General features: G+C 41.6%; 1 protein-coding gene across 1 annotated transcript in view; it reads left to right on the top strand.

Annotated features, from left to right (window-relative positions):
- Positions 1-25,352, top strand: part of LOC146785925 (uncharacterized) — a 239,863-nt gene that overhangs the window by 130,601 nt on the left and 83,910 nt on the right. The window contains exons 7-8 of the mRNA XM_085635323.1: positions 12,482-12,598; positions 15,973-16,060. Of these exons, the coding sequence (XP_085491449.1) occupies positions 12,482-12,598; positions 15,973-16,060 (205 nt within the window). The remainder of the gene's footprint in view (positions 1-12,481; positions 12,599-15,972; positions 16,061-25,352) is intronic.

Below are 25,352 nucleotides of genomic sequence, written 5' to 3' on the forward strand. Positions count from 1 at the left end.
TACCCACCCCAGGGAAGGGACCCATTGGTCCCTGCCCTTTACCTACCTGTAACACCCCTAAATGTAGTATTTAGGGGCACCCTGAACCTTCCTTCCTCAGATCCAGATTCCGAAACAAGCAAGAAGATCAAGAAACAAGAAGACCTGCCATGCAGCTGCTAACTAGAGGAAGACACCAACTGATTTGGCCCCAGTCCTACCGGCCTGTCGACCCTTGAACCTGCTCCTGTCAAAACCCGGCATCTCTAGGGGTCAGCAACCTCAAAAACCCCGGAGGACCTGGCTGCCTTGTGACTCTAACTAACTGGGACTCCCACGAGCAGTGCTACTGCTCAAAGCAAGTAACAAGCCATCAGCCAGGAACCGCGACTCCTGCACACTCTGCACCCGCCAAGCCTGGCCTGTGCCGGAGTGAACAAAGACCGCGAGGACGTCCCCCCGGTGACTGTGACCCCGGATCCTTCACCCAAGGACCCACCTCGACGCTCCTGATGACGCCTGCAGCCTCAGAACCAGGGACCCCTTAAACCGCGACCAGCAGAGGGTAAGATTTCCCGACACCAAAAGGCACCCCTGCACCCGGCGCCCTGCGGCCCCCGGTGCCCAACTCTTGGGTGCCTACCTATCTTTCAACTATCCAACTTACCTCTCGAAGTGGTGGTCGCACCTGAAGAATCTTCGTCCCTGAGCTTGCAGTCTTAGTTCGTCACTGAGCTTCTCCATAGAAATCCATTGAGCGCCCGACGGCTCAAAAGCACACTGCACCCAGCCGCCCGAGTGCCCCTCTACTCTAATCTACTTCCCCACTTGATCTGAGTAATTGACCAGGAGCCCAGCTCACACAGCCGCGTGGCCTGCTAGCCAGCAGCCACCAACCAAGGGCCCCCTGCCTCCCTTCGGATAACATTGGGCCTAACTCTCACTGCACCCGGCCGCCCCTATGCCGCTGAGGGTATAACAACTGTACCAACCTGACCCTGGGAGACAACCTGAATCTATGCCCAGAAACTTAACTCTGCCAGTTGAGTACTTACCCAAAAGCTGATAACTCACTTTTCTTCCATAGGGTAACATTGACTGGTTTCACTTGGAAATTCTTTTGTGTCGAGTTTCGAAACTTTAAAATATTCATCTAAAATCAGCTGCATACCGAAAACGAATATACTCACCTGCTATCAGGAGAGATCCCAGTGCTGGATCTTGGTGCCCAGCACTGACCCTGCAAAGTAATCACAACCATACTTACCGCTAACTTAATATTCCTCCATAGGATAACATTGCCTGGTTTTTGCCAGAAATTATTTTCAGTGTCGATTTTGCAAACTTACAAATATTCGTTAAAAATCGCCTGTATAACAAAAACACATTCTTTCAACTGTTTACAGGAGATGCACCAGTGCTGGATCCAGGATCCAACACTGAGTAAGAAAAAGTAACGATAACCCTACTTACCTGCTAAGTGAATTTCCTCCCATAGGATAACATTGGTGATTCTATATGAAAAAGAGTCTGTGTCAACTTTTAAAATACAATAATATTCCTTATAAATCACAACTGTGACCAAAACGCTTTTACTCAACTGTTTACAGGAGATGTCCCAGGACTGAATCTAGGATCCAGTCCTGTGGTAAGAAAAGTAATCCAAAAAGTAATCAATTGCACTTAACTAGAAATTCCCATTGAGCTCAATGTATAATTGTTTTGAAATTGTGTTGCCCATTGCAGCAACTGTATCTATAGCATTCAAAAGTCGATTGCCTATTGAAAGTATTCTGAGAAAGTATATTTGTATACCTATTGTTGGTTCTAAAATAAAACAACGATATATTTTGATACAAAGCCATTGGCCTAGAGTTCAGTTCTTGAGTGTGTGAGACCATTTGCTGACTGAGCGTATACAACAAATGCTTTACACTGTCCTCTGATACTGCCTTACTGCTTGACCAAGCTACCACTTTAGAGAGTAAGATAATATCTAACTTTAGCCTCTGCCAAACCTCTGGGGACCTTGGACTCTGTGCACACTGTACCTATTTGGGAACAGTATATACAGAGCCACTTTCTTACACTGATGACATCTCAAATGACATCACTGAGGATATCACTGATTACATCATCCACCTGATAGTCTGATGCACCTCCTCACACCCTAATATAACCTTTGATATACCCACTCTAAAATACAGGCTACCATTTTCAAAACAATAGACAAATCAATAGCAGTTACTATATACCCACTGACTAATTCCTAGCTATACATATACATTCATTCATTCACTCATACAGTTACTCATACATGCAGTCACTCATCAATACAGCACTATTATATGTACTCATACACCTATACAAACACTCATACACCGTCACTCATCCATAGAGTTATTGACACACCTCGCTAGTCATATAAAGAATCAATAACACTGCCATTTACTCACCTATACAGTTATACATTTACCATCTAACCTATTCGTACAGATACTAACATATACTTACTCTCTTATACAATCACTGACACAAGCACACACTCATTTATACAGCCACTTTCACAATTACTCACTCTCACATATAGTCATTTATATACTCCAACACTCACATATACTGCCTTTCACATATGTAGTTGCTCACACATATACCAATGAGACATACATTCACTCACCAACACATTGATAAACACACTCACTCACCTAAACAGCTATTTACACATGCACTATTTAACCCATACACCCAGTAAATTATCTACTCACACATGTAGGCAGAAAGGCACACACCGCCCACCCACACACACAAACACTGAGGCACCCATACAGATACTCGTGCAACTAATAAGTAACCCATATAGACAGTCATGTACCTAATCATCAACCCATGCAGCAGCTTACACAACAATTGAGAGACTGATACAGACATTCACACAGTTTAGTCACTAACCCATGCATTCAGTAAGACACATTTAATCACTAACTTATACAGTCAGTCACACACCTATGAAATCCTCCACCCACACACTTATACACCAACTCATTCTTCAATACACCTTGGCATTAACATATATCAAATATATTTAAACTTTACAGAAACACACATTCACTCGATGATATCATCAGTGATGTCATTTGAGATGTCATCAGTGATGTCACCAGTGATGTCACTGACTATGTCATGAGTGATGTAATATGTGACGTCATCAGCAGCGCATTGTGGGGGCGCAAGTTATAGTTAGCTCTACTAACTATAACATTCGAATTTCTCTGTTTTTGTGCGAGTGAAATGACCAACTAACCATAACGTCCCTGAAACCTATGGTTTTATCAGTTAATTTCAAAGGTTTTTTAAATGCTAATTTATAACTATAACGTCCCTGAAACCTATGTTTTTTTCAGTGAAAAAAAAAAAAAATATATATATATATATAATCAATAATAATCTTTTTTTATTTGGAGGTGATACCTACAAGCAACTGCAAGGTACAGCGATGGGCACCTGCTTCACCCCCAGCTATGCTAATTTGCATATGGGCTGGTGGGAGGAGCAGGTGCTCAGAGTCGACAGGGAATGGAAGGACCATGTCATAAAGTGGATTAGATTTATTGACAATCTTTTTATTTTATGGAATGGGTCCAAAGAGTCAGCGCAATTGTTTATAGACAGCATTAATGTAAATAATCTCAATTTAAAATTCACTGAACATATTAGTGCAACTAGTGTGACATACTTAGACCTGGAAGTATACATTGCACAGGGATCTATTCAAACGCGTACCTACAGGAAGCCTACCGCAGGCAATACCATTCTGCATGAGGCAAGCTTCCATCCACCAAGATTAAAAATGAGCATTCCGTATGCAGAAAATTTAAGAATGAAGAGAAACTGCAGTGAAGTAGATGCTCTGAAGCAAGCTCAAATTGCTTTAACTGATAGATTCCTGCAAAGAGGATACAGGTATGAAACACTGAAACAGGCTAAAACTAAGGTAGATCTAGGTATATATATATATATATATATATATATATATATATATATATATATATATATATATATATATATATATATATATATATATATATATATATATATATATATATTCCAAAGACACCACGTCTCCAACAAAGACAACGTGCGGCGCACTCAAGGCTCGATCAAAAAAAATTCCTTTATTGGTTGCTTTCCGTGAAAGCTAACACACGCGTTCCGGCACCCTGGCCTTCGTCAGTGTTAGTTTGTTCATTAGATAGCCACATTTAAATAACAAATTCTCTCATTGGACGGCAGGGCTGGTTGCAAAATTGACAGAGGACTTGCCGTGTAACTTACAAAAATCAACGTTACCACAGCGGCCATTTTAGCCTGCTTGTTGAACAAAAGATCGTAATGATATCGATTTACAAATAATAACAAGTTATACCGTGTCAACTGAGCACATGAATTATAAAACATATAAAGTCAAAAAACATGAAATATGTATGTGTTACAGTTTCCCAGGGATAAATATATTCATTCAATTGGATGTGTTTTCCTATTCAGCTATCTAAACCAATTCATTAGAGACACTACTATATTGGTAGCATTCATTGTAAATATATACAAAAAAAAATGGGGAAAAAAAATGAATACTCTTACTAAGGTCATTGTAGCTCAATTCATTGACACAAATCTATACTGGGAATGAACTCTACATGAATAAATTCGTTCAACAGGTTCACATGATTGGCTGCTAGATTTCATTCTTACAAAATTGAGCCCTCCAATGGGCTAATGTCCAGCAAAAATTAAAATGCAGGCCACGCCATCGTGAAATATTTCATAAAAAAACATACGTACAGGTAATAAATGAAAAAATGACATATGAAACAAATGCCCCCACCAAAATCGTGTATAGAGAAAAGGAGGAAGGTTCACCAAATCCGCACATGTTTCCATATTTATATTACTCTTGCTAGATCCTACCACATACAAAATATCATTCAGGGTTAAACTTGACTCAGCCGATGAAGGACCACAATTCTTCCTCCATATTCAGTTCCCCAGGGGTACGTGTTTGGAGTTCAATGATGAAACGTGCCTCCAATTGACGCAACTCCTTTACCCTATCTCCTCCTCTTTCAGTAATGGGGACATGGTCTAAACAAAAGTAGCTGAGTCTGTCACTGCGGGATTTGTGTTTTTCAGCAAAGTGCCTCGCTACAGCGTAAGTTGTGTCGTGGTTTGTGATTGCCCGTGTATGCTCCAATACTCGTTTTTTGGCGGGATGAATGGTGCTCCCGATGTATTGGAGACCACACGGGCATGTCAGACAATAAATGACGAAGCTTGTGTTGCTGTTCATAAACCTGTTGATGGTGCATGTCCCCTTCCTGCCAGGAACAACATACTCTTTTACCTTTTTACTGTTCTTGCACGCCTTGCACGAGGCGCACGGGTAAAAACCAACCAGAGTGTTTTTGGGAGCACTGTCAGAGAAGTGACTACGTACCAATAAATCTTTTAGTGACTTACTTTTACGGTATGTTACCTCAGGCTTTTCAGAAATGGTTTTACCGATAATATTGTCAGTCTGCAGTATTTTCCAGTTCCTCTCTACTAGCCTCCTAATGGTTCCAGCTTTTGTAGAGAAACCTAGAATGAGTCGGGGACTTTCCAACTTTCCTTCTGCTTGGATCTTTTTTGATTCTTTTGAACCAAGTAAAGATTGCCTCTCAATTGCCTGCACTTTTAGGGCAGTGTCATTTAAGAGACTGTTGGTATATCCTCTGTGTCTGAATCTACTTAGCGACTCACTGGCTGCCTGGGTGTAATCCACGGGGAGTGTGCAATTCCTTTTAAGACGCAACAACTCCCCATATGGAATACTGTGGATTAATGACCGAGGATGCTGACTTTTGTAGTGCAAAACTGTGTTCCCTGCAGTAGGCTTACGGTAAAGCTTAGTACATATTTTTCCATCTGCCACAAAAACTGAAAGGTCTAGAAAGGGTACCTCAATCTTACTTATGTAGCTCGTGAACCGTAAGTTAGGAAGGTTAGCATTCAGAATATTAATATACTCTTTTGCCTCCTCTGGTGTACCTTTCCAAACAATAAAAAGGTCGTCGATATAGCGTGCCCATAGGGCAATTTTCTCGATCCATACCTCATTATCGTCCGACCAGGCCACGTGCTTCTCCCACCAGCCCATGAACAAGTTCGCGTAGCTGGGGGCGAAGCACGTGCCCATCGCGGTCCCTTGGGTTTGCAGATATAGCTAACCACCAAATAGAAAAATATTGTTATGCAAACAGAATTCAGCAAATTCTAACAACATTCTGTTGTGCATCTGAAATTTCAAAGGCCTAGCTTTGAAGAAATACTGAAGTGCTTCCAACCCATCAGTGTGTGCAATACAGGTATATAAACTGGTTATGTCCATGGTAATGAGAACAAAGTACGGTTCCCACTGTATCAATTGCATCGAAAGGCATTTAGGTTTATCCCTAAAATGCCTTTCGATGCAATTGATTGCTTTCATGACTCTGTGATCAAAGATTTAAACAAATTGAGGACGCATGACAACCAACGGCAACATCATCATCAAACAGTCTGATAAAGGCGGCAATGTGGTGGTGATGTCCAAGGGGCTATATAGAGAGGAAGCGCTGCGACTACTTGGTGATGTAACAAGTTACGAAAAATTCAAAACGGAGAGGTACAATACTAGTGTGTTATTGTTTTACAATCTACTTGATAAATGGAGAAACAGTGGTATTTTGGAGGAGGATGAATTTCAATTCATCAAAGTGGACAGCCCTGTATTGCCGACATTTTACAACTTACCGAAAATCCATAAGGATGCCCACAAGCCATCAGGGCGCCCTATAGTTTCAAGTAAAGAGAGCTTGCTGGAAAAGGTGTCCATTTATGTAGATCACTTTTTATTTCCTCTTGTAAAAGATTTAAGTTCTTTCATTCAAGACACTACTGACTTCATCAAACGCATACAGGGGATACAGTGGGAACCGGACTTTGTTCTCATTACCATGGACATAACCAGTTTATATACCTGTATTGCACACACTGATGGGTTGGAAGCACTTCAGTATTTCCTCAAAGCTAGGCCTTTGAAATTTCAGATGCACAACAGAAATGTTGTTAGAATTTGCTGAATTCTGTTTGCGTAACAATATTTTTCTATTTGGTGGTCAGCTATATCTGCAAACCCAAGGGACCGCGATGGGCACGTGCTTCACCCCCAGCTACGCGAACTTGTTCGTGGGCTGGTGGGAGAAGCACGTGGCCTGGTCGGACGATAATGAGGTATGGGTCGAGAAAATTGCCCTATGGGCACGCTATATCGACAACCTTTTTATTGTTTGGAAAGGTACACCAGAGGAGGCAAAAGAGTATATTAATATTCTGAATGCTAACACTCTTAACTTACAGTTCACGAGCTACATAAGTAAGATTGAGGTACCCTTTCTAGACCTTTCAGTTTTTGTGGCAGATGAAAAAATATGTACTAAGCTTTACCGTAAGCCTACTGCAGGGAACACAGTTTCGCACTACAAAAGTCAGCATCCTCGGTCATTAATCCACAGTATTCCATATGGGGAGTTGCTGCGTCTTAAAAGGAATTGCACACTCCCCGTGGATTACACCCAGGCAGCCAGTGAGTCGCTAAGTAGATTCAGACAAAGAGGATATACCAACAGTCTCTTAAATGACACTGCCCTAAAAGTGCAGGCAATTGAGAGGCAATCTTTACTTGGTTCAAAAGAATCAAAAAAGATCCAAGCAGAAGGAAAGTTGGAAAGTCCCCGACTCATTCTAGGTTTCTCTACAAAAGCTGGAACCATTAGGAGGCTAGTAGAGAGGAACTGGAAAATACTGCAGACTGACAATATTATCGGTAAAACCATTTCTGAAAAGCCTGAGGTAACATACCGTAAAAGTAAGTCACTAAAAGATTTATTGGTATGTAGTCACTTCTCTGACAGTGCTCCCAAAAACACTCTGGTTGGTTTTTACCCGTGCGCCTCGTGCAAGGCGTGCAAGAACAGTAAAAAGGTAAAAGAGTATGTTGTTCCTGGCAGGAAGGGGACATGCACCATCAACAGGTTTATGAACTGCAACACAAGCTTCGTCATTTATTGTCTGACATGCCCGTGTGGTCTCCAATACATCGGGAGCACCATTCATCCCGCCAAAAAACGAGTATTGGAGCACACACGGGCAATCACAAACCACGACACAACTTACCCTGTAGCGAGGCACTTTCCTGAAAAACACGAATCCCGCAGTGACAGACTCAGCTACTTTTGTTTAGACCATGTCCCCATTACTGAAAGAGGAGGAGATAGGGTAAAGGAGTTGCGTCAATTGGAGGCACGTTTCATCATTGAACTCCAAACACGTACCCCTGGGGGACTGAATATGGAGGAGGAATTGTGGTCCTTCATCGGCTGAGTCAAGTTTAACCCTGAATGATATTTTGTATGCGGTAGGATCTAGCAAGAGTAATATAAATATGGAAACATGTGCGGATTTGGTGAACCTTCCTCCTTTTCTCTATACACAATTTTGGTGGGCGCATTTGTTTCATATGTCATTTTTTCATTTATTACCTGTACGTATGTTTTATGAAATATTTCACGATGGCGTGGCCTGCATTTTAATTTTTTCTGGACATTAGCCCATTGAAGGGCTCAATTTTGTAAGAATGAAATCTAGCAGCCAATCATGTGAACCTGTTGAACGAATTTATTCATGTAGAGTTCATTCCCAGTATAGATTTGTGTCAATGAATTGAGCTACAATGACCTAAGAGTATTCATTTTTTCCCCATTTTTTTTGTATATATTTACAATGAATGCTACCAATATAGTAGTGTCTCTAATGAATTGGTTTAGATAGCTGAATATGAAAACACATCCAATTGAATGGATATATTTATCCCTGGGAAACTGTAACACATACATATTTCATGTTTTTTGACTTTATATGTTTTATAATTCATGTGCTCAGTTGACACGGTATAACTTGTTATTATTTGTAAATCGATATCAATACGATCTTTTGTTCAACAAGCAGGCTAAAATGGCCGCTGTGGTAACGTTGATTTTTGTAAGTTACGCGGCAAGTCCTCTGTCAATTTTGCTTACCAGCCCTGCCGTCCAATGAGAGAATTTGTTATTTAAATGTGGCTATCTAATGAACAAACTAACACTGACGAAGGCCAGGGTGCCGGAACGCGTGTGTTAGCTTTCACGGAAAACAACTAATAACGGAATTTTTTTTTTGATCGAGCCTTGAGTGCGCCGCACGTTGTCTTTGTTGGAGAGGTGGTGTCTTTGGAATATTTGATTGCGACATCGCCTGCGCAATCCGCGCACCCACACTGTTGAGAGCAAGGGAGCTGGGCGGTTTTGTTTTGGATATATATATATATTTGCCGCCATGGTCCCCGCACGAATAGATGAGCAGCCTCACAAGCTGGCAAAAGCCAGGGCATTACTGAATGCACGGACCGGCCACTTGACCAAAGTTCGCGATGTGGGACTGCGGACTCGCACAGTGCGTGGGACATCACAGACTGCGGGACTTCAGCTACCAGCATTCCTTGCACATACTGCTCACAGTAAGGGAAGAACAGTGACTGTGATTGGATCACATTGCACCAATAAGAACTCAATGAACAGTATGTAAAGTCCCTGCGTATTTGAACTTGTTTTTTAAAAACACAATGCTGGCAATGATTAAGGCATTCGCCGAAACGCGCCTGCCAGGTGTTAAAGAACTCTTACCTGTCTGAAGGGTGGCAATTAAACCTTACCTGCATTCATCCAAAAGCATGTGTCAGACCCGTTCTTGGATAAAGAGGCGGGATTGGTGTTAGATATATATATATATATATACACATATATATATATCATTTTAAAATATAGTACAAAACAAGAAAACTCCTATACCACTAGTAACTTAATATCATATTACTTCTTTGTTAATGTAAATATACTAAATTGAATCTATTTTTCTGACGTTTAAATGAAAAAATAAATTCACTTCTAAAGTACTGTTTTATTATGCATTAATAATTATTAAAAGTGATGTATTTAATTATTTTAAAGAAATTTAACTAGATTTTAATAAAATATTAATGTTAGAGGTTATTACATTATTTTATAATTAAATAATATCTATATTCTATTTTAGAATTTTTTTAATTATATTTAATTATATTTTGAACTATTTTAAATACATGAATTTAATGTCATTGCCTATGCTTGCTTATTTTAAGTCCCTATCGCCATTATTTTCTATGGGAGGGTGTTCCAGTACCAGTGGTTTGCCACGTGTGGTGCTTTACTCGCTTCTGCTCTGAGTTGGAATAAGTTACTACTGTTTAGGTGCCTTTTTCATGGCAGTAATCCAGAAGTGCAGTTTGTGAATAGAAATGAGCTTACTCTTTTGCAGGTGGGTGCACGTTCCTTCCTACATTACTCTTTAACACTACCAAAACTCAGTCTTATTCTTCCCTAATCCCCTCCCCTTTATTCATAAGTATTTCCCATTTTCAAGCCACCCCCTCATCCCACCTTCACTTACTATTAAAAGGTACATACATGTGCAGAGACTCTGCAAATGAGGCAGAGATCACCACACAAAAAAAAGATAGGAGGGGCGGAGGCAGAACCTACTCATATAAGACTGAATAGCATTTTGTAGTACATCTATGTTACTTTGTAAAACTACAAAAAGTACTACAAAATTCTGTTTGAGAGTAGGTCCACTTGTGTCTTGATCGTACATGACTATATGCAACTATACAGTCTGGTTTGAACTCAGATTTTTCTTACTTTCAACCACTTAGATTGCTCAGATCCCAAAGTTCTATTGTCTGTTTCCTAGTTCTGGATCAACACTTTTGGGGCCTAGCTTTTTTTGTTGCCACTGCTAAGAAGTAAACACGCTTGCTTTTCTTCTATTTAAGACCAGTGGTAGCCGCCGCACAACAAAAGTGAGGGATGGGAGGACATGTGTGGGAGGGGATTGAGGATAAAAATAAAAGCTAAAAAAACCTTACCTCCCGCTGTCCAGATGCCAATGGCCGGCTTGGTGCTTCACTCCCAACAGTCTCTGAGGAAGGCACAGTCTGCCCAGCCAATCCAGATGCTGCTCGCATGCTATGAGAGCAGCACCAGGATTGGTCTGAGTGGCCTGGTCTGCTGCTCCGACACTGCCTGGGAGTCTGAGACTTTTCTCCAACCCAGCTGTGAATGCAACCGAGTTGGAGAAATTGAAGTGCGCATGTCTGTTTGGCCGGATTGAGACGGCCGGCAAACTTACATGTGCACTTATAAGTGCCCACTCCTGACTGTTATGGCCTGACCCAGCCCCACATGCATGCAGGTATGGTTAGAGCACCTCACACAAACATAAAATTATATTATTGTTTTAATATAATTTAATTTTTCTGTGACAGACTCTTACCAGTGAGGCGACACTCCTACGCCATTATGGAGAAGCCGCCCCTGTTTAAAACAAACTTCTGACTTTGCTTTGGTTTAGAAAATGTTTAAAAACATGTCTGCTTACTCAGGTATTTTAATCTTTTCTACACAGCACGCTATTTTTGTTCCTTGCTTTTAAAGCACAATGCCACCCGCTGGATGAGCTCTGCACTCGTAAAAGGACAATTACCATTTAGCAATTAAATCCTCTTATCTTTTAAGGACAGTACAGTTTCCCATGTGTTATAGTTGCATAGTCATTTAGTTTGGATGAAACATTACCAAAACCTTGAATAAGTACATTGTGAACTCCATGTCTGCTCACTGTAGGTACGGGCAGAAGATGGACAGTATTAATTATTTTATTGGGTGTCTGCTTCCAGGTCTCGATGAACTGCCCTAGTGATGTTGGTTTGTGATGTTTCGCATTGTCACAGACTACAGTGGAGAATGTGATGGGAACTAGTGCATACACCCTCTCTAGAGAAAAGATTACAAGGGATACTCAAGGACAGAGGGGATGAGTGAGATGAAGGGGATTATGATGTGAGATACCAAGAAAGATAATGACTTGCACACATATGATTCTGGACAAATCACTTTATCTTTCTGTACCTCAAATTTTTATTATTTGTGGTGTAAAACAATTACATATCTGTGCTTTCTGCTACTACTCCAGTTAAGAATACATACCTTTGGGGACAAATTTCACCAGAAGATACAGAGGGAGGATGGGTGTGTATGTGTGTGTCTTAAATATATCAATACTAAATTATAAAAACATGTCTGAAGGCACTGTGGAGCAATGGCATTTTGACTGTAGTTGTTCATGTAAAAAATATTTGAGAAGTTAAGACACGACCATTCAATGTTGCCTACCAGTCAGAGGAGGTCCACCAACAGCAACAAAAGCAAAATTCACAGATTGCAAAAATGTTTGGTCAGCCTTTCACAAATCTTTGGACAAGATGCATAAGACTGTTTCCTGATATTTTCCTCAGGCTTCAAGCGTCAGTGATCATGAGGACCTTGTGAAAAATGAAACCAGTCCACGTGATTGTGCAGATCGGGAAATAAATGTTGAAGAAGAGTGTCATTTCAGACCTGAAACAGAAGGGGTATGCTACATTTCAGATATGGATTACATTGTGGACATGTCACCAATACATTTATGCCAAGTGCCTAAAACACCCCATTGGATCCAATCTGTGATCTTGACTGCTTTTATACCCAATAACTAAAATTCCCAACTAGATCCAACTATGTCATTAGCTCCAAATCAATGTATCTCCCTTTGGCTCACTTCCCTTATTTGCCAGCATTTGGGAAGAATTAGGGGAAATGACAAGCACCCTTTAATAATGGTTTCTTCAACTATGAATATGTTCTGGAGCAGAAGAACATTGTTTCTCTTTCACCCAAGGATGTGGCCAATATATCAATGTTTGTATACTTGGCGGAAAGAAACACAGAGCCCAAGTGCCTTATTTAAAAAAAAAATAATAATAATAAGTGCCCCAATGTTTTTCTTAGGAGCCTGTCACCAGCAGTGCTGAAAGCCAGAGCTGCTGAATTCCAACTCTCCAGTCTTGATTGCACCTCATGCCTATTTCTTCTGCCATCTTCTACTCCCTGTCTCCTTATTTCACTCTGCAAGTGCTTTTCAGCACTTCTTGCTCCAGCTGCCATTTTTTCTGTTTTTTGCTTCTTCTTTCTCTCATCGTTTTTCTGCATGTCTCTCTCTTGCTCTCGGTCAAACTCTAATGATGAAAAATAATTATAGGTCCCCAAAAAAGACTGCCAGCCTGTCTACCAGCCTGTCAGTGTAGCCGAGAGATCCCCTCAATCACAACCGCCATACTTTGAGTTTTCTGTCTGTTCAGTGGATACTTTCCCTGAAGGATGGTCCATGGTGATAGTTCCACTATTTCAAAGGTTGAGGTTGTGAATTTGTGTGCTAGAAAAAAAACAAAGTGGGAGTTCATTTTCTAGTCTGACATACAAAATGTCTCTGATGCACTCTTAGATTTCACCATTACATCAAGGGTATTTTCACCGATTTCTACAGTAGACATCCATGGTTTTAAAGGTGGTCCTGCAGAACGGAAGCCGGTGGCAATACCTTCAAACTAGCTGTCTGCCTTTCCAAGGCCATTACAGCTAATGCCACATCTGAGCTAAGGATGTTAACATTGGCAGAGTTGACAGGGAATGCTGCCTCACACTACCCTTATAATAAGTTGGCAGAAGACAGAGAATCATGGTTGGGACATCGAGACTTATTTGGCCTAGATCCCACTACCGCCCCCTCTACATCAGATCAATAGTCTGTTGTCATGCTGTTGTCATTCATCACCCTGTGCTGGTATGTCACCCTATAAGAGTGTCTGACCATGATGGTTTGCATGATGCACAGTGACTGGGTAGGCGTGGGTACCGCAGCTATTTCATATTAGCCAGCGTAAGATCCATGTAAGTGTGAGGGAAGATCAGTGTTCTCTCTTTGAAGCTCACAGTCACAAACCTCGGAGCTCCCATCAGCCTGCAGGTTGCTTAGGGTTACACCCCCTGCATAGGCGTGAAGAGGTGAGGCGCTCACAAAAATTGCAATGTTCAAGTACAGGTTTTAGATTCCTTGCTTCCTCAATGATTATCTATTTGTCTCATATGTATGAAAATCATCTGAATGATTGCAAGATTTGAAGGTCTTAGACCATGATTGGTAGTTTTCAGCCAATCAGTTGGTGCATTATTCAGTGCAAAATTGCCCTGGTGCAATTGCAATCAATGTGATCTGAAAATCTTGACACTGGTGAAGGCAGTGTAATCTAGTCCTAAATGGGCAAACTCTCATTGAAGGCAGCAATGCTAGGCAATTTTACGGACACTAGCAATTTTGAAAGCCAATAAAAACTGACGAACGGACATTTACACTGGCCACAATGTGCAAAAAGCACTACTTTGTATCAGTTGATGGGTGCAAATATTAGTTCATGGCACCATTGCAAATTTATCTGGCACCTCATATAATTGCCTAACAGTAGATCATTTTACATGCTCTTGTTGCCCCAGTTCTAGCACACCATAGGCCTGGTATAGGCAGCAATATTTGGCATATAGAATGTTGAAAAGTTTTTATAACATATATTTTTTTATGAAGTGCAAAACTAGTGAAGTGTAAACTAAAAAAAGAGTGAAAGAGGGGTCATGCACTGCAGTGGAAAAATACCCCTGCTGCCATTCTGGGAACCAGGGAAGTGACAATTTCTACTGTGTAGTATCCCATTGGATCAGAAATCTAGCAGGAAATAGGTGGCGTATGGCTGCCAAGTAGCCGCTGACACAGCATCTCCCCACTTCCGCTCAGGACCAAGGGCAGTCATTTGTAACAGCAGAAAAATCTTCAGGACAGCCATGTTCCTTATTCCTGTAGGCCCACTCATCTTGTGCAGCACATCCAGCCGCAGAAAATCAGGCAGGGCCGTCACAAGGGAAATTCAGAGTGTGCATTATTCCCTAGCTCCCGTGCTTTTTCAGGGCCCTGCGCTCGTATGCCAACATTTATATAATATAGAAATCAAAGAAAACCTGACACGTTTATTCATGAGAAGGGAAGGAATGCGACTAGATAGCGCCAGATGCTCTTCTGTGTGTTCTGGGAAAATGTGTTTTTTAACCTTACTAACAGGCACGGCCCCTACAGGTAAGATTGGGGGGGCAAGTTGGGGGGGGGGGGGGCTGAACATAAGATGACGAGGGAAACGTATTTATTTAATTTTCCCTCGTGGTCGTCTGTCAAATTCTTCCCCAACTCGGCCCCACCGCTCTTACCTGCAGGGGTCGCGGCTGCACAGTAACAAGGGTGGGCCTGGATTTGTTGGCCTGGTCCCATCAAAACCTTCTGACATTCATGTAATCTGCGATGGAAGATGCTAACGTTTGTTTCGGGTAAACTCTGGAATCTTAGCCATATTTTAGAAAAATGGCAAAAGCTTCAGACCGGCGACTTTGCTGGCTGAATATATATTTCGCCCAGACATCGTGGTAACCCATTCTTGCAGTCACAATCTTCTATTTGATTGTTAAATTCCCTACAAATTGTAACATGTACAAAGGTGAGTCAATTTGCACAGCACAGAAGTGATATTTTCATCTCTTATCAAGTATTTGAATTGAGTATCCTTAAACCTTCTTGGTTGGTATCCAGTAAAAACTATTGACACTGTGGTCATATGCAACCTGTGTGAAGCACTCATTGTCCTAGTTTCTGAACATACATTGTAGCTTGTTTCTTTTTTCCTTGAAGAGGTGCTAACATGTCCTTTAATTTGAACAGGACTACATGTGGTAGATGGACACTTCATCTTGGTGCCCCTGTTCAAACTGCTGCTGTCCATTGTTCATTCATTGTGAAGTGTTATTCTGTGAACACATTGCTGTCAACTTAATTTTGAAATCCGTTCAATGTTTTACATTTTTTTCTATGTTTTAGGAAGAACACAAATGCGTAGCCCAAGTTTACACGAGTGGAAGAACAAAGGAGAAATTAATTCTTTCGCAGGATTGCAACATTACCTCTTGTAAGTACCCAAGATCAAGTTTATGCATATTGATAAATATCAGGCCAGTAATTCCTTGTGCCTTCCCATATCTAGGTCAAAGGTAACAATTGGACAGACCTTGAACAGATGAGTGACATTTATACCCCACAAGAATTTAGTCCTGTGACCATAAAATTATACAAATTGTGGAAGGTCACGTTTATCAGCTACAGGATTATTTTTAACAAATCCTAACTTTAACTCTTGACTTTCAGCACCATCTCCTTGAGTATTTTAGTTTAAAGAAATAAAAGATGTTCAGGCTTGAAAATCTCACAATGCATCACACATAAATGAGGACGCTCACACACACACACACACACATGTGAGCACCCCCATACACACACACACACACGCTATTAGCCCTGTAGTGCAGGCATCCAACAGGTTAGCCAGCAATTAGACCTAAAACAACATTTCAGTAGCTGTTCTTTTTTATCTATAATTTTCAAAGTAGCACACCTCAAAGCTCTCTCCATCCTCTCTGTCCTCTCCCTGGCTTCTTGAGGAAGCTCCCGGGCTCCTAGGCTTCCCATAGCCAATCACAATGCTGCAATGCAGTGTTGTGATTGGTCTGAGCACCATGGTTTGGCAATCAGACAGGGGCTGGGGACCTGGGCGTGTTCTCCACTCAGGCTGTGGGAGGAGTGAGTCCACCACTCTTCTCTCTGCTCTGAGACAGAGCAGCCCCACCCCACCCACAAAGCTGCCTCAGTAGGAACACATAAAATGATAATAACATTGAGTTATTATCAACTTATTTTTCAATTTTTTACACAGCAAAAAGCAGTGGGGTGAGGCTCATCCAACTTAGCGGAGGAGCCACCACGGATACCCAGTCTCCCTGATGAACTATCCTTCCTTGGAATGAACTTTATTTTTGGTGTCTTCTGCTTGTGTTTTGTCTCCTTGTACCTTCTTCTTTTCTTTGTTCTTCTCTCAGTTCATTTTCCACTCTTCACAATGCAACATGTTTCACCACATCTCTTCTTTCTATCCACTCCTGAGGAACTGCCTTTAATGTGATCAAAGTGGAAAAAGGTATTTACTGATTAACTCATTAAGGTCATCAGGGTATTAGTAAAACGAAATAAAGACTCAGATATGTGTATTGGTGGCCTTGAATTTCCCTTGTAGTGGAGGGAATTGTGAGAGATTGTGGTGAGTGCAGGATGAGTGACAAGAACCTGAAGGTTAGGACGTCTCCCATGGCTTGTCCAGAGTCAGGACATACCCAGTGATATTTGGGAGGAAGTTGGGTTGGACATTGTAGGACCCATCAATGTGAGAAGTACCTCCAAATATTTGTTTGCACTTATAGACATGCATTCCAGGTGGCCTGAGTTGGGGGTGACAAGTGAGATTAACATGTCCACAGTCATCAGATTCTTAACTGAGGTGTTTGCAAGAGATGGCAATCCCAGGACTATTAATATGGATAATGGGTTGCAACTGACTTCTAAAGGAAATGGAGGTGTTTCTGGGTATATCTCATAAAAGGTGTGCCTTATATCATCCAGAAACAAATGGAAAGGTTGAGAAGTTCAATAGAATATTGAAGAAAGCCATTCAGATTGTTAAGGGTGATGGAAAGAATTTGGTTCAGGCAAGTTGAGGAGTATAGTTTCACTCCACATTCTACCAGGGGGTGAGTCCCTTTATATTGCTGAAGAAAAGGCCTCACACTGTGATTGATCCTCCTTGGGTGAGAGACTATTGTAAAGGCATAGTGAGGCCTGGTGAGATAATAGAAAAAACCAAGGAAAAAAAGGACATCTACAGGGTGAAAGAAAAGAGTAGTATTATAGTCGCAAGGCAACCAAGCCCATGCTCATAAGCTGCAAGAGTATCAGAAGACCGTCTCACTTTAGCAAAACTTACCAGGTAACTGAAGGTTTTAAAGGGGCGGCCAAATTGGATGATGGCTGTATCTGGAATTTTAATCATATCATGGTAGTGGGGAAAAGCCTTTGCTTTGTTAAAAGGAGGAGATAAATGGTAATGTGCAAACTCTTTATCTGTGTTTCATCTAGACTGGGAGATGTGTATCCATGGATACCCAGTCTCCATGGCAAACTTTCTTTCCTTGGAATGGGTTCTGATATAGAATTTATATTGTTGGTGAGGAAACTGTGATGGTCAGTGATGATGAGCAGTTGAAGATGGTGGCTGGAGTTTCTTCTAAGAAATACAACTGGAGATATTTTCACCTATCCTATGTGGAGTTCCACTTCATGGGTTCAAAATAATACCAGATTTCACACATATCATAGTTCTGCTGGAAAAGGGCAACAGGGAAATCGGGATTACTATGAAAAATACCATAATACAAAGTAACTCAGATTACGGATACATAACTGGATCAATACCCACTTGTCCCTCTGTTTTGTTCCCATCCATAAGTAAGGATTTCTACCCAAGCAGAGATATTCAACATCTAGCGAATTCACAAAAAACTTTAAATGCAGGTTCGATAACTTAGGGCTCTATTACAATGGCGGGTGGACTTTGGGACCGCCCGCCATAGGTGCGGTGGTCCCGCCGCATGCATTAGGATGCCCCCACCACACTGGTGGGCGTATCCCGCATTCCTAACAGTGCAGCGGGCGGCGCTGTCAGCAGCACCCGCTGTAATGTCAGAAATGAATGTCATGCATTTGCATGCACAACGTGTACATGCAAATGCAGATGCAGGGGGTACCATAGGTACCCCCATGTGCACCCCGCACACCCCCAACACCCTGAGGGCCCGCAAAGGCCCCCCAGAAGCAAAGAATGATCTCCAACAACATCCTAATATGGATGGTGGTGTCTTGCAGACACCACCATCATATTAGAGCCCTTTTCCGCCTGGTTGCCTGTCGGACCGGCTGAAACCCATCATAATATGGCGGGGGGAAATGGTAGGCGGGTGGTGGGAAATGGCAGGTGGATCGCCACCGCCATACAGGCAGTGACGATCCGCCCGTTATACAAATTGACCCCATAATTATTTCCCCCCAAAAAATGGAAGTTAATTGACTTCTATTCTTGATTATAAATTGAATTCAAGACACATGATCCAAAATTTGATGATGTATTGTCACCTACCTGCAAATTATAATGGTTCATAAATGTGTGGGGGGATATTCATGTAGCAATATTACACATATCATCTATTAAGACCCTTTTAAACACCGCCCAGGATGTTGCTATAAATTATGTAGCTCTACTCCGAGCCTGATCCAAAAGTTATCTTACCATTTGCTGAAAAGAAAAAATTATTGTTTGCTTCACGCACGTTCTGCTGAAAAGTGATGGAGATGGATCCAAATCTTTTGATGGTATTCAAAAAGTGTCAGAGATTATGTATCTTTCTGAAAGATGCTGCCCTAGAGAGATGGACAGGAAAGGCTTAGGGAACATCTAGCATATGCAAATGTTCTTTAGGGGATGATGGGGATGGAAAAATCACAAGTAGCGCACGGTCCTGAGAACGATGAAAAGATGATAGAAACGTAGGAACAAAACTCAGTCTTTGACGTAATACAACCTTGTCCTGAAATATTTGTCTGCAATCTGAAAAGATCCCCCAACTTTCCTATTCTCCTTCCTAAAAAAATAGCTGCTAAGAACAATACCTTATATGCAAGGAATTTTAAATCTGATAGCATTAAAGGTTTGAAAGGTGCAGATTGTGCCAACAGTAAATCCTATAAAGGAACACCCCAATGTATTACCATTCTTTTTAAGTAAAAGCTTTTCAGTAACCTACTATTGTTGCAGGGATTCTGCTTTTGTACAGAACTATGCACAGGAGACCAGGACCTCAGAGAATTGTGGTGTACCAGAAAACTCCCCTCAGAACCCAGAACCCCTTATCCAACCAGCTTAGTATCCCATTTGTTAACCTAGATCTAGCTAGGTGGTCCCAATGTATAGACAAACCAGAACAAGCGACTTAGATATTTCTCAGGAGTGGTGGGAATCCGAAATACCTGTTCGTACTTATTTGTTAGTCCACAACATAATAATGCAGACACGGTAAAGTTTAAAGAGTTTATTTTATAAACCTCGCATCCTAAGATGCAGTACTTTGGCTAACACTAGCAGACTTACAGTACAGATCAGAACCATAAGCATTATTACAATACCATATAAAATGAAAGGAGCAATCATACTATTAATGACAGTGGTATACGGCCACACTCCTTTCACTATAATCTAATACATTATTATTAGACTATTAGAAGGTCTCTTAGGCTAAAAGGGGGGACCCCATACCGTATAGATCAGCTTAGTAGAATCACGTCAAAGGATCAGCTCTCACAGCATGCATCAGCTCTTCTGTTCGAATTAATGTAAAACCAAACTGTTCTGCAATATTAAAGACGCTTGTCCTTCAGATATTGGCAGCTGTATGCATGATATGTCTAACAAGTGGTACGATCAATCTAAACACAACACTATGTACCTTCTAGTGACCCAGACGCGTTCTTTGCATGATGTACAGACCAAGGGCACATTTCACGGTTAAGAATGTGAAACAACAGTTTGTTATCCTGAAGGCAAAGTCGAGTCAGCATTTCTAAAATGAATAACACATAACAACAGTGTCGTGTGCAGCGCAGCAGAAACGACAAGCTTGCTTGCTAAAAATGATCTCGTTTATGCTAACTTAGTGTTGTAAATAGGGCGTGGCTTAATCCATCTCACACCCCCCCATGATCGGAGCACTAACCAATAGGGACACACTTATCAAGAACGCAGAGTTCAAGTGATTTAGAACGGAACCAAGAGCATGAACTATAAGTCCATATAAGGTAAGTATAAAGTCCGAGAATAATAAAAAAAAAATTGTTCAAAAAAATGATATATATTAAAAAAATAAGCAAAACTTTCATAGAAAATTAACACTCCTGGATGCACCCCGGAGTGACAATGTCAATCAGTCAATCCATGAAGGTATATGCACCATAAGTTGCAACTGCTTCCAAGAGGAAATCATTGGAGCGTTCCGCAAAAGTATCTGCCATCCAATTGAGCAAGGGAAAGGAACACACATGTTCATCAAGTATCGGAGCATCCAGCACCATGATAGGACAACTGTCAGTCTCCTCAATATAACTCCTTTCAAGGAAATCAATAGCTGCCTCTCCGATATCCCAGTTTCCAAGGACTCCGTGTGCAGCCCCCAAAGCCATAAACCGACACCAGAACAATCAAATTCATGAGCCACTAAGGGACACATTAGTTCATCAAAATCCGGGTCAGGTGACGCCAAGTTTGACAGGCACAAGTCCAGAGCCCATTGGAAGGGACAATCTAGGCAATGAAAGACAGGTTGCACACACGTAAAAAAGGGAAACCGGAAATACAATCCATACTTGACGCTTTATACCGCCAGTGGTAAGGTGCCGTAGAAATCAAGCATCCGGCTACGAAGATGGAGCAAGCGCAGCATTCTGTCTTGCAACTCCCGGTGTGCAGCCATATCGAAGTGCGCAAATCAACAAGAGGATCCCAGCCACCAAAGCGAGGAGCAAAGGAAACCCTCCGAAGACACTCGAAAAAAAAAAATGTAAAAATGCGGGGATCACACCAAAAACAGTCTGGAAAGATGCCACGAGGCCCGAGCCCACAATTTTAAAAAAATGAACAAGGCCAGTCGTAGACGAAGCATTAAAGATAGTTTGAATCAAGGTTCCAAAATGGAGGGGGAGGTCGGTATTTAAAAGAGCTTGTACCTCAGTGCGTGTGTTCGCAACATTAAGAAGAAATGTTTCACGGGACGAAGTCAACGCAACCTCTTTTTTAGACAAAAGAGCCCTTATTCTGCTCATCCTATTGAACTCTGCGTTCAAGGTTGGAATCGCTGGCCAGATGGATATATCGAGTCGGCTTTGCGGGGGTGGGAAAAGGACGTTATTACAGCAAACTACTTTTTGTGAAACAGTCACTATGTAAGGAATACCCACTAGCATCCCACAGCAAGCTTCACTATTTAAAAGCAAATAACTACCGTTTGCAAACAACTTATAAGAAGACGTTATAACTGGCATTGGAATCCCCTTTAGGACACAAGCTAAATTAGGAGCGTGTATATTGCAAGCACCATGTAATTGTATATGTCTACAAACCACAGAGTGATCAGGAGCGGAATTGCATTCTTCACCTTTTAAGTAAACTTCCTTGCCATCCCTCACGCATCTGTAAGTGAACGGGAGTGACCAAACTTCATGCAGAAACGCATCACCAAGTTGTTCATATCTGCCGATGGCATAATGTTTCATGCACGAACTAAACTTGAACAAACTGAACGGTAAAGTGACTAATCCGTGAATTAACCACACGGCTGAATTTAACTCAGCTACAGAAAAAGGTAAAGGTTCTAATTTTTCAATGTGCAGCAATGCATAAGTTGCATCTTTCATGGACATGAACTGCTGTTTTTCAGTTAAATTAAACGGAAGGAACAATGATGAAATATTCATGTAATCCCAAGGGACTTTCCCTGCCTTTAACATTTGCAAGGTCCATGCAAACTGCATAATTGAACGCAACTGATTTTGACCATGATACAACACAGATACATCATCTTGCACAATGTCTACGACAGAAGAAACAATATTATCTAATGTATAAATTCTAGAAGACAACCTATTAATACTATTATCTATCACAGCCAATACTTTTTCCATATTGGCCTGGTCAATAGCACGTAATCTAGAAGCAGCTTCAATTTGCGACAATTTCCAGATTTCATTGTAAATAGCATAAGCCCATCGTTTAGACCTGCCATTTGCAGGACCCTTAATAAAATCATTTAAATCTATTTTGTCATTTAAGCGTGATAAATGAAGCTTAACTGAATTCAACGTGGAATGTTGCAGCCATGACTGACATAATTTACCTACAGAGTAGGTAGTCACTGTGTGGGAAGATGTAAAACGAGGGTCAACCCTAAGTTGTGTATATCCTGGAGCTAAATCCAGAAACCAACGTTGACAGGAATCTGAGCTTGTTTTCCATACCAACCAACCCTCAGGATTCAATGTCGAAATATTGAAGGTGCCATTGGAAACAAGCGACTGCAACATAGTAAGGGACAGATCTGAGTGATTTTCCCAACCAGGATAAGCACCCAGATCAGGGATCGAGGGGGAAATTAATTTTTTAGATATTGCCAATCCAAAACAGGTGGTCTGAAAAATAGACGAATTTAAAAATAAAATATGGTTTGGGATAAGACAGGCACGATGCAAAGCTTCAGTTCCTTGTACCTGCCACGGTTTAGTTCCCCAAACCGATTTAAGATCGATAGTAGCTTTCCATACGTCATAACCTCCAATAGCCAATTCATCCATAAAGGATTTGGAATATAATAATTTTGTGTGTGTCAGTCTGACCTTAGATGTGGGTTCTACCTCCACCTTAAAATAAAAAGACTCAGGGTTTGACACACTAAAATCCGAAAAGTATGTGAATTTTTTCAATAAAGTGGCAGAGCTGCCGGGCATAGGGACAGGACAATGTTCCCATTGAGTGAAATTAACAAAATTTCGAAAAGTATTTGCTCTGTGTAGGAAATGTGTGCCATAATGTTGAAAACAAAATTGCTCATCATTGTTCGCAGTATTTAAATACAGATCTTCTGCATCAAATGCAGCATAATATTTTAAATCAGAAAACAGTGCTTCTATTGCTTGTACATCCCAATCATCTGAGCGGATGTTTTGTTTAACTACATCACCCATAGAAACACGAAAAACAGTTGGCACATTAATAACTTCGGTGGGACCATGAATTTGAAAGTTCACCGCATCCCAAGCAATCCCATCACGTACAGGCCAGGCGGTGATGTTCACAAACGTCTGGTCTCTTTTCATGATGTGTGATGAGGAATGGGGGGCCAAAGTTCCATCAATTAATTGAATTGTAGAACGCTCATTCAGGTAGTGTCCGTTGATAAGTCTAAAAAACACTACCACAAAGCCAATTGTCATGAATAAAAAAATACAAATTAGCACCAACCAGATGTAAGTCCAAGGTGCAACCAAAAAATGTCTCTTGAACCAGGCAAAAAATATAGAGATTTTGGATGGGACAGTGGAAGTCAATGATTCAGTTTCAAAGGAAGAATGTGACTGGGTAAGTGTTGTTGTATTTAATAGGGGCAAAGCGACTTCTGTAGGATAAGCATACTCCGGATCACCAGGCAAACCACCAGCAGAAGGAGGCACAGGCAGGTCTGAAACTGTATTCATTTCAATGGAAACTTCAGGCACGATGATAGAGGGTGGCAACACAACAGAGTTTCTCAGCATTGATGGGCAGGAAACCGAAGGTGTCATACTATGGAGAATCGGCCACCCTGTGTAGCTTGACATTCTCAATTGAAATGTACCTGTTTTCCTTGCGACCATGAAGTGGTGGTAAAACAACTGTACGTGTACCCAATACTCCAAGCACCGGGACTGGTGCACGATAAGAGGGGCCAAACTCCTTCTTGTTCTCCACCTTCTCACGGACCAGATCACCAACTCGAGGCAGCCAGCCGACCACCGGAATCAGGAGCGCTTCTTCAGATGTAGAGGGCACGTGTTCCTTTGCTAGAGTGTCTCTTGCTTCTTGTAGATTCTGTAATACAGCACAGTGGTCATCGAGGTCAAAAGGCGCAGCAGCTGCCGCCATGTCTAGACCATCAAGGTCCGGAACAAACATTCTCACTCCAAAGAGCATCATGTACGGGGTCCGCCCACCCAGAGACCTTCTAGGGAGATTATTAAGTGCACGTTGGACGTCATACAAGTGGGCAAGCCAGTTCCGGCCTGTACCTAACACCTTGGCTGTCAACGATTGCTTTAGGTCACGGTTCATCCGTTCCACAACACTATTGCCCTCAGGCCGGTATGGAGACGAAAATTTGACTTGGACCCCCAAACTTCTCATAGCCTCTTTGTAAGCCTTAGAGGCGAACGCCGGGCCCTGATCAGAGTGAAGGGTACCACACGCAAAACTCCCTATAAAGACACGCAATGCTTTGATGACAGTCCTGGCATCAGCACTCCTTTGTGGCCACACCCACAGAAAACGTGTGCACGAATCCACTGCAACCAAGATGTACTTGTACGCAGTATCAGAGGTAAAAGGACCGCAGTGATCTAAATAAACACACTCTAGTGGTTGATTAGATATATGCAGCTGCGTTGGAGGTGGACGCGCAACAGAAGAAGGTTTGATCTGCTGGCAAATGTCACAATTAAGTACATAAGCCCGCGCTTGTTTATAC

The sequence above is a fragment of the Triturus cristatus genome, chromosome 11, assembly GCF_964204655.1.
Source record: "Triturus cristatus chromosome 11, aTriCri1.1, whole genome shotgun sequence".
Classification (NCBI taxonomy): domain Eukaryota; kingdom Metazoa; phylum Chordata; class Amphibia; order Caudata; family Salamandridae; genus Triturus; species Triturus cristatus.